The 11,486-nt window shown below is 33.9% G+C and overlaps 1 protein-coding gene across 1 annotated transcript; it reads right to left on the bottom strand.

Moving 5' to 3' along the window:
* LOC113381743 (jerky protein homolog-like) lies at positions 1-682 on the bottom strand. The gene is made up of 3 exons (XM_026620471.1): positions 555-682; positions 313-474; positions 1-268 (listed from the first exon to the last, which is right to left on the bottom strand). Exons 1-3 carry the CDS (start codon positions 680-682, stop codon positions 1-3), a joined length of 558 nt encoding a protein of 185 aa, XP_026476256.1.
* Positions 683-11,486: the final 10,804 nt, after the last annotated feature.

An 11,486-nucleotide genomic window follows, 5' to 3' on the forward strand; every position in this document is an offset into this window, starting at 1 on the left:
TCATGCATTCCACCATTGCCAAAGAGCAAAAACCAAGTCTTTCATGTTAATTTTTTTTAAAGTTTTTTCTATTGACTGGGCTTTTGATACGGCTTTCAGAGGTAGGTTTTTCTTATAATCTTGCTTTACAAACTGAATGATATGCTGATCCATGTGTTGAATCAGTGCAGTGCAGTTTGGCGGAAGAAACATCGCTGTGATGCATTTATCCTGAGTTGTCAGTTCTTCTTCAGACGGATGACCGGGGGCGTTATCAAGAAGCAATAACGATTTTTGAGAAAAATTATGATCGAAACGAAACATTCATCAAACCACTTTTTGAAAAGATCTTTTGCCATCCACGCACTTTTTTGTCCATAATAGTGTACAGGTAAATCAATGTTTTTGAATGCACGTGGTTTATTAGATTTTCCAACGACCACCATCTTCAGCGTATGTGTACCCGCAGCGTTAGCACATGTTAGTATGGTTATACTTGTTCTTACTTACTTTTCGTCCAGGTACGGATTTTTCATTGTTTCAAAAATTTTATTGGGTAACAAACGTCAAAAAACCCTGATTCGTCTGCATTGTACACCTGTGACGGGTTAAAATTTAAATCTTTCACCTTCTGCAAAAATCTTAATTTAAATGGTTCTATGCAGGTGGCATTATTAGAAAGTTTCTCCCCTGTTATGGTCATTAAACGTATGCCATCACGACTTTTGAAACGTACTAGCCATCCCTGACTAGCCACAAAATCATTTTTTTTGTTACTTCTTTATAAAAATATTTAGCTTTCATTGCTAACATGGATCCCGAAATTGGCGCATGTCTATTTTTTCCTGAAGAAAAAAAGCTTCTTCCACTTCCGGATGCTCAGCTTTCTTGAGTGTCTGTCTTTTGCCTGGCCCACATTCAGTAGTTGACACAAACTGTTTAATCTTCTCGTTGTTTTTTTTAATATCATAAATTGTAGATCGGGTACCTACCCCGTATTCACTTGCTAAACTACTGAAAGATTCATTACTATCTAGGCGGTCTAAAATATCACATTTTTCTTTAATTGTCAATGTTCTGTGCTTTCGCTTTTTTGACGACATTGCTACGTACGTATATCTAAGTAATACACAATGAATAAACAGTAAACAATAAACACGCGCTAGGCGCTCGCACCACTCCTCATCGGCTGTAGTCAAATTCAAACTAAGCAATCGGAATCAACACAATACCCTACGCATCGAGCACAGGCAGGGGCCTGATTACCGGGGGTCCACTGTATACGTAACATTTACGTTTCCATAAAATACGTAACAACGTTTCTTCTGTGCTCGGATATTTTAACTTCATTGAACGTTTGTGGTTTACTGGGCAATTACAGCAATATAAAACTCTAATTAAATATCAAAAACTTTAAATGTTTTTATCAGAAGCCCGATTCTCCTTTCAAAACTGCACTGTATGCAATTTTTTAATCCACAATGCTCGAGTTTTAAGAGAGTTACAATTAATGATATTAAGTGAAATACAATTTTTGAGGAGGCGACAAATCATGTACCCTAAATGTTAAATTATACATTTTTATATAAAAGAAAATAAAAAATTGTATGGAAAGCACAACCTGAAATATATAACTAGTAAAATTTATTCAAATATTAAATTTAAATAATATTGTATATAGCATTTCGATTTGATAGTTTTGCATGGCAGTCCACCACATAAAAAGCATAACTTGAGTTGTTTTAGTAAATCGAGAAAATGGTTTGCGAGCGACAAATGTTTTGCTCGTTTAAATAGTTTCATTTTATATGCTACTATATGAATGTATAGATTTTTATTTGAGTTTCTTGTGGAGCGAAAATAAATCTAAAAATGTGTTGTTAAATTAGTTCAAGTACAATTTGCCAAAGTGTTCAAACTATGTATTGAATTATTAATCGTAAAGTGTCGGTAGTTTTCTCGAATTATGATTTTTGTTTCGAGATGTGTGTATGGTCTATGAATATATAAAATTGTCAAAAAGCATTGGATTTGGAACTAAATTTTATTTGTTGAATGCAAACAAATTTGAAAATAATATTACTAACAGGAGATGTTATGCTGAAACAAATTATAAACACTATTATTAATTATACTTCTGCGGTATAAAAAATAGATACAACACTACAATATCAAATTGCGATTTTATTCTTACGTTAGTTCTTTTTCCATATATCACAACTTCGAATTTTGCACGGTGTGGCCTACAGGCGAGTTGCCGTCGTGAAAATTTGGAAAAATCGGAAAATCTAGAGAAAATTATATGAACACACCTAACCATTTATATACCATTTTATTCGTAATTTTATTCTGCATCTTTCGTACGAACAAAGTTTTTTCGTATCTTTTACGGTTTTTATGTTATAGAGCAATATGTGTAGATGTTAACATGTCAAAATGCAAAGTGCGGCTAGGTTGGAGCAACACTCTTCACGATTCGATATTTCTCTAAAGAAAACATATAAAGTATTATACATCATTAGAAAGGTCTCAAAATTCTTAGTTCTTTTTCCATATATCACAACTTCGAATTTTGCACGGTGTGGCCTACAGGCGAGTTGCCGTCGTGAAAATTTGGAAAAATCGGAAAATCTAGAGAAAATTATATGAACACACCTAACCATTTATATACCATTTTATTCGTAATTTTATTCTGCATCTTTCGTACGAACAAAGTTTTTTCGTATCTTTTACGGCTTTTATGTTATAGAGCAATATGTGTAGATGTTAACATGTCAAAATGCAAAGTGCGGCTAGGTTGGAGCAACACTCTTCACGATTCGATATTTCTCTAAAGAAAACATATAAAGTATTATACATCATTAGAAAGGTCTCAAAATTCTTAGTTCTTTTTCCATATATCACAACTTCGAAAGTTTGCACGGTGTGGCCTACAGGCGAGTTGCCGTCGTGAAAATTTGGAAAAATCGGAAAATCTAGAGAAAATTATATGAACACACCTAACCATTTATATACCATTTTATTCGTAATTTTATTCTGCATCTTTCGTACGAACAAAGTTTTTTCGTATCTTTTACGGTTTTTATGTTATAGAGCAATATGTGTAGATGTTAACATGTCAAAATGCAAAGTGCGGCTAGGTTGGAGCAACACTCTTCACGATTCGATATTTCATTAAAGAAAACATATAAAGTATTATACATCATTAGAAAGGTCTCAAAATTCTTAGTTCTTTTTCCATATATTACAACTTCGAATTTTGCACGGTGTGGCCTACAGGCGAGTTGCCGTCGTGAAAATTTGGAAAAATCGGAAAATCTAGAGAAAATTATATGAACACACCTAACCATTTATATACCATTTTATTCGTAATTTTATTCTGCATCTTTCGTACGAACAAAGTTTTTTCGTATCTTTTACGGTTTTTATGTTATAGAGCATATGTGTAGATGTTAACATGTCAAAATGCAAAGTGCGGCTAGGTTGGAGCAACACTCTTCACGATTCGATATTTCTCTAAAGAAAACATATAAAGTATTATACATCATTAGAAAGGTCTCAAAATTCTTAGTTCTTTTTCCATATATCACAACTTCGAATTTTGCACGGTGTGGCCTACAGGCGAGTTGCCGTCGTGAAAATTTGGAAAAATCGGAAAATCTAGAGAAAATTATATGAACACATCTAACCATTTATATACCATTTTATTCGTAATTTTATTCTGCATCTTTCGTACGAACAAAGTTTTTTCTTATCTTTTACGGTTTTTATGTTATAGAGCAATATGTGTAGATGTTAACATGTCAAAATGCAAAGTGCGGCTAGGTTGGAGCAACACTCTTCACGATTCGATATTTCTCTAAAGAAAACATATAAAGTATTATACATCATTAGAAAGGTCTCAAAATTCTTAGTTCTTTTTCCATATATCACAACTTCGAATTTTGCACGGTGTGGCCTACAGGCGAGTTGCCGTCGTGAAAATTTGGAAAAATCGGAAAATCTAGAGAAAATTATATGAGCACACCTAACCATTTATATACCATTTTATTCGTAATTTTATTCTGCATCTTTCGTACGAACAAAGTTTTTTCGTATCTTTTACGGTTTTTATGTTATAGAGCAATATGTGTAGATGTTAACATGTCAAAATGCAAAGTGCGGCTAGGTTGGAGCAACACTCTTCACGATTCGATATTTCTCTAAAGAAAACATATAAAGTATTATACATCATTAGAAAGGTCTCAAAATTCTTAGTTCTTTTTCCATATATCACAACTTCGAATTTTGCACGGTGTGGCCTATAGGCGAGTTGCCGTCGTGAAAATTTGGAAAAATCGGAAAATCTAGAAAAAATTATATGAACACACATAACTATTTATATACCATTTTATTCGTAATTTTATTCTGCATCTTTCGTACGAACAAAGTTTTTTCGTATCTTTTACGGTTTTTATGTTATAGAGCAATATGTGTAGATGTTAACATGTCAAAATGCAAAGTGCGGCTAGGTTGGAGCAACACTCTTCACGATTCGATATTTCTCTAAAGAAAACATATAAAGTATTATACATCATTAGAAAGGTCTCAAAATTCTTAGTTCTTTTTCCATATATCACAACTTCGAATTTTGCACGGTGTGGCCTACAGGCGAGTTGCCGTCGTGAAAATTTGGAAAAATCGGAAAATCTAGAGAAAATTATATGAACACACCTAACCATTTATATACCATTTTATTCGTAATTTTATTCTGCATCTTTCGTACGAACAAAGTTTTTTCGTATCTTTTACGGTTTTTATGTTATAGAGCAATATGTGTAGATGTTAACATGTCAAAATGCAAAGTGCGGCTAGGTTGGAGCAACACTCTTCACGATTCGATATTTCTCTAAAGAAAACATATAAAGTATTATACATCATTAGAAAGGTCTCAAATTCTTAGTTCTTTTTCCATATATCACAACTTCGAATTTTGCACGGTGTGGCCTACAGGCGAGTTGCCGTCGTGAAAATTTGGAAAAATCGGAAAATCTAGAGAAAATTATATGAACACACCTAACCATTTATATACCATTTTATTCGTAATTTTATTCTGCATCTTTCGTACGAACAAAGTTTTTTCGTATCTTTTACGGTTTTTATGTTATAGAGCAATATGTGTAGATGTTAACATGTCAAAATGCAAAGTGCGGCTAGGTTGGAGCAACACTCTTCACGATTCGATATTTCTCTAAAGAAAACATATAAAGTATTATACATCATTAGAAAGGTCTCAAAATTCTTAGTTCTTTTTCCATATATCACAACTTCGAATTTTGCACGGTGTGGCCTACAGGCGAGTTGCCGTCGTGAAAACACACCTAACCATTTATATATCATTTTATTCGTAATTTTATTCTGCATCTTTCGTACGAACAAAGTTTTTTCGTATCTTTTACGGTTTTTATGTTATAGAGCAATATGTGTAGATGTTAACATGTCAAAATGCAAAGTGCGGCTAGGTTGGAGCAACACTCTTCACGATTCGATATTTCTCTAAAGAAAACATATAAAGTATTATACATCATTAGAAAGGTCTCAAAATTCTTAGTTCTTTTTCCATATATCACAATTTCGAATTTTGCACGGTGTGGCCTACAGGCGAGTTGCCGTCGTGAAAATTTGGAAAATCGGAAAATCTAGAGAAAATTATATGAACACACCCAACCATTTATATACCATTTTATTCGTAATTTTATTCTGCATCTTTCGTACGAACAAAGTTTTTTCGTATCTTTTAAGGTTTTTATGTTATAGAGCAATATGTGTAGATGTTAACATGTCAAAATGCAAAGTGCGACTAGGTTGGAGCAACACTCTTCACGATTCGATATTTCTCTAAAGAAAACATATAAAGTATTATACATCATTAGAAAGGTCTCAAAATTCTTAGTTCTTTTTCCATATATCACAACTTCGAATTTTGCACGGTGTGGCCTACAGGCGAGTTGCCGTCGTGAAATTTGGAAAAATCGGAAAATCTAGAGAAAATTATATGAACACACCTAACCATTTATATACCATTTTATTCGTAATTTTATTCTGCATCTTTCGTACGAACAAAGTTTTTTCGTATCTTTTACGGTTTTTATGTTATAGAGCAATATGTGTAGATGTTAACATGTCAAAATGCAAAGTGCGGCTAGGTTGGAGCAACACTCTTCACGATTCGATATTTCTCTAAAGAAAACATATAAAAATTATACATCATTAGAAAGGTCTCAAAATTCTTAGTTCTTTTTCCATATATCACAACTTCGAATTTTGCACGGTGTGGCCTACAGGCGAGTTGCCGTCGTGAAAATTTGGAAAAATCGGAAAATCTAGAGAAAATTATATGAACACACCTAACAATTTATATACCATTTTATTCGTAATTTTATTCTGCATCTTTCGTACGAACAAATTTTTTTCGTATCTTTTACGGTTTTTATGTTATAGAGCAATATGTGTAGATGTTAACATGTCAAAATGCAAAGTGCGGCTAGGTTGGAGCAACACTCTTCACGATTCGATATTTCTCTAAAGAAAACATATAAAGTATTATACATCATTAGAAAGGTCTCAAAATTCTTAGATCTTTTTCCATATATCACAACTTCGAATTTTGCACGGTGTGGCCTACAGGCGAGTTGCCGTCGTGAAAATTTGGAAAAATCGGAAAATCTAGAGAAAATTATATGAACACACCTAACCATTTATATATCATTTTATTCGTAATTTTATTCTGCATCTTTCGTACGAACAAAGTTTTTTCGTATCTTTTACGGTTTTTATGTTATAGAGCAATATGTGTAGATGTTAACATGTCAAAATGCAAAGTGCGGCTAGGTTGGAGCAACACTCTTCACGATTCGATATTTCTCTAAAGAAACATATAAAGTATTATACATCATTAGAAAGGTCTCAAAATTCTTAGTTCTTTTTCCATATATCACAACTTCGAATTTTGCACGGTGTGGCCTACAGGCGAGTTGCCGTCGTGAAAATTTGGAAAAATCGGAAAATCTAGAGAAAATTATATGAACACACCTAACCATTTATATACCATTTTATTCGTAATTTTATTCTGCATCTTTCGTACGAACAAAGTTTTTTCGTATCTTTTACGGTTTTTATGTTATAGAGCATATGTGTAGATGTTAACATGTCAAAATGCAAAGTGCGGCTAGGTTGGAGCAACACTCTTCACGATTCGATATTTCTCTGAAGAAACATATAAAGTATTATACATCATTAGAAGGTCTCAAATTCTTAGTTCTTTTTCCATATATCGCACACTTCGAATTTTGCACGGTGTGGCCTACAGGCGAGTTGCCGTCGTGAAAATTTGGAAAAATCGGAAAATCTAGAGAAAATTATATGAACACACCTAACCATTTATATACCATTTTATTCGTAATTTTATTCTGCATCTTTCGTACGAACAAAGTTTTTTCGTATCTTTTACGGTTTTTATGTTATAGAGCAATATGTGTAGATGTTAACATGTCAAAATGCAAAGTGCGGCTAGGTTGGAGCAATACTCTCTCACGATTCGATATTTCTCTAAAGAAAACATATAAGTATTATACATCATTAGAAAGGTCTCAAAATTCTTAGTTCTTTTTCCATATATCACAACTTCGAATTTTGCACGGTGTGGCCTACAGGCGAGTTGCCGTCGTGAAAATTTGGAAAAATCGGAAAATCTAGAGAAAATTATATGAACACACCTAACCATTTATATACCATTTTATTCGTAATTTTATTCTGCATCTTTTACGGTTTTTATGTTATAGAGCAATATGTGTAGATGTTAACATGTCAAAATGCAAAGTGCGGCTAGGTTGGAGCAACACTCTTCACGATTCGATATTTCTCTAAAGAAAACATATAAAGTATTATACATCATTAGAAAGGTCTTAAAATTCTTAGTTCTTTTTCCATATATCACAACTTCGAATTTTGCACGGTGTGGCCTACAGGCGAGTTGCCGTCGTGAAAATTTGGAAAAATCGGAAAATCTAGAGAAAATTATATGAACACACCTAACCATTTATATACCATTTTATTCGTAATTTTATTCTGCATCTTTCGTACGAACAAAGTTTTTTCGTATCTTTTACGGTTTTTGTTATAGAGCAATATGTGTAGATGTTAACATTGTCAAAATGCAAAGTGCGGCTAGGTTGGAGCAATACTCTTCACGATTCGATATTTCTCTAAAGAAAACATATAAACTATTATACATCATTAGAAAGGTCTCAAAATTCTTAGTTCTTTTTCCATATATCACAACTTCGAATTTTGCACGGTGTGGCCTACAGGCGAGTTGCCGTCGTGAAAACACACCTAACCATTTATATACCATTTTATTCGTAATTTTATTCTGCATCTTTCGTACGAACAAAGTTTTTTCGTATCTTTTACGGTTTTTATGTTATAGAGCAATATGTGTAGATGTTAACATGTCAAAATGCAAAGTGCGGCTAGGTTGGAGCAATACTCTTCACGATTCGATATTTCTCTAAAGAAAACATATAAACTATTATACATCATTAGAAAGGTCTCAAAATTCTTAGTTCTTTTTCCATATATCACAACTTCGAATTTTGCACGGTGTGGCCTACAGGCGAGTTGCCGTCGTGAAAATTCGGAAAATCTAGGAAAATTATATGAAACATAACCATTTAACCATACTATTTTTATTCGTAATTTTATTCTGCATCTTTCGTACGAACAAAGTTTTTTCGTATCTTTTACGGTTTTAGTTATAGAGCAATATGTGTAGATGTTAACATGTCAAAATGCAAAGTGCGGCTAGGTTGGAGCAATACTCCTTCACGATTCGATATTTCTCTAAAGAAAACATATAAACTATTATACATCATTAGAAAGGTCTCAAAATTCTTAGTTCTTTTTCCATATATCACAACTTCGAATTTTGCACGGTGTGGCCTACAGGCGAGTTGCCGTCGTGAAATTTGGAAAAATCGGAAAATCTAGAGAAAATTATATGAACACACCTAACCATTTATATACCATTTTATTCGTAATTTTATTCTGCATCTTTCGTACGAACAAAGTTTTTTCGTATCTTTTACGGTTTTTATGTATAGAGCAATATGTGTAGATGTTAACATGTCAAAATGCAAAGTGCGGCTAGGTTGGAGCAATACTCTTCACGATTCGATATTTCTCTAAAGAAAACATATAAACTATTATACATCATTAGAAAGGTCTCAAAATTCTTAGTTCTTTTTCCATATATCACAACTTCGAATTTTGCACGGTGTGGCCTACAGGCGAGAAATTTGGAAAAATCGGAAAATCTAGAGAAAATTATATGAACACACCTAACCATTTATATACCATTTTATTCGTAATTTTATTCTGCATCTTTCGTACGAACAAAGTTTTTTCGTATCTTTTACGGTTTAAGAGAAAATCGAGGAAAACTGGTTTGAACATTTATTGTAAAATTAGAAAATTTAAACAAATAATTATAAAAAATAATATAACTATATATAAATTCGTTTTATATTCATTGAGATCTATAAAAATCAATAAATACATAATTTTATACAAAAGTTTAAAAAAACCCAAAAACACCTAAAAACTCAATAATTAACTATAATTCATATTGTCCATATATATAAAACTGTTTGAACATCTAACAAAATTTTCGACAAAAATTTTTCTATCATAAGGGTTCACAGTTCGAAATTTTCCCAGATTTTTGTCTTGACGATTCACACCGTAAGCGCGAGCAGGCCTCGCCGCAGGTCAAATGCACATCGCTTGGGACTCAGTCAAATACCTACGCTGTGGCCGCGCGCCTTATATAGGGGAATAGGTCGTGTCGAGTGCGATGCGAGCAAGCTCAGGCTAAAGTACGCTATGTTGTTCGGGGGGTACGGATATCATTCCCCGGTGTAGTTTTTACATCATATTCGATACTTTTAGTCTGTCAATGATATATTAGCGTAACTTTTAATAATGTTGTGAGCCACATCTAGAATTATATACCCCGTATATATTCGGATGCTGGTTTGCGGCTATAGATAACTGGTGGTAGGATCATTCGTTTTTAAACGTTCGATCAGAGAGAGTTGAAATTATTTGGGTCTGCGGACCGCAAATATGAAATCTATATATTTTAATATATAGAATTTTACAAATTGACTACGGTCAAATATATGTGAATATAGCAGAACTAGCAAAGCTTCTCGCAGCGATGGTCTTTCGTTTTATGAACGTTTGATCGGAGCGAGTTGAAATTATTTGGGTCTGCGGACCGCAAATATAAAATCTATATATTTTAATAATATAGGATTTTACAAATGGACTAAAGTCAAATAGATGGGTGGTGCAGCAGAACTGACGAAGCTTCTCGCACCGAGGATCATTCATTTATGAACGTTCGATCGGTGCGAGTTAAAATTATTTGGGTCTGCTGACCACAAATATGAAATCTTGTGATTACTCGACAAATTATTGCTGTAATCAAGTGCGCTCCTATAGTATAATATACTGTGGGCAAAAGCTTCTGGCAATGATCATTCGTTTCATTAACGTTTGACCGGAGCTAGTCGCAAAATATTGCGCAGTGTGCAAAAGCAGCGTGACGCAGTTTACAACCGCTTAGCGCTCTTATGCATTGTGTGAGAGCACTGCCATGTATATCTGCTCGGTATCGCCAGATGCCTGAGCGAATGACGAAGTTCGTTGTGAAAACGGCGTTCTTTTTGAATATTATACTTTAAACGCATAGCTCAATCAATTCTTTGGGCGCTAGATGAAAGTCTAGTGTTTTAAAGTCGATTGTAGTAAACGCTTGCGTTAGTATTCTATATACTCTGCACATTTTATTCAAATTGTGCGAATTTGAACATTCGCTTCATTGCGTTGTTTTAAGAAAATGAAAAATCAGCGAAAGCAGATTTTTCAATCTCACACACAGTGAAATATTCATATTTCAATTTTAAAGCGAGGACGTTTGTTTTTGGACCACAACGTGCTCTAAAATTGCTAAAGTGGTTGCGCGTCCTAGAGAATTTATTTTCTTGCGACCCGCCATATAGCCTGTCCAGACCATCGCGGTGATGGTTCGCACGGTAACCCGAGGCGACCCGTCGCTGCAGGTCAAACTGTCGTAGACCGTGTCTAGAATAATATACGCCGTATATGTTCGGATGTCGGTTTACGGCCGGGTTCTGGACCTTATTTATAAGTGTTCAACCATACTGTACAGCATATCCGCGGGCATGTGTCGTTGACGCAAAGACTCTTATGCGGAAAATAAATATATAAATCAAATGCAATCAAACTCAATACTCTCCGAGCGAGAATAAATTAGTTATAACGATGAATTCTTATAATGAATTCGCCCCGACGTTTTCAATCTAACGAAGGGTAAAGAGACTGTTTGAAATTAACTGGGTCTGCGGACCGCAAATTTCATGTACGGACCGCCGTTTCGACGG

The sequence above is a fragment of the Ctenocephalides felis genome, unplaced genomic scaffold (genome assembly GCF_003426905.1).
Source record: "Ctenocephalides felis isolate EL2017-DRISC unplaced genomic scaffold, ASM342690v1 CF-g0.4_SCAFFOLD_03046, whole genome shotgun sequence".
Classification (NCBI taxonomy): domain Eukaryota; kingdom Metazoa; phylum Arthropoda; class Insecta; order Siphonaptera; family Pulicidae; genus Ctenocephalides; species Ctenocephalides felis.

What these genes read in the sequence shown, in the direction of transcription:
- LOC113381743 (XM_026620471.1), bottom strand. Translation starts at nt 682, where the DNA reads ATGACCATAACAGGGGAGAAACTTTCTAATAATGCCACCTGCATAGAA. An exon ending in TACAATGCAGACGAATCAGG is followed by an intron (nt 475 to 554) that starts GTTTTTTGACGT and finishes AGTAAGAACAAG; the next exon opens with TATAACCATACTAACATGTG. An exon ending in AAAGATCTTTTCAAAAAGTG is followed by an intron (nt 269 to 312) that starts GTTTGATGAATG and finishes TTCTCAAAAATC; the next exon opens with GTTATTGCTTCTTGATAACG.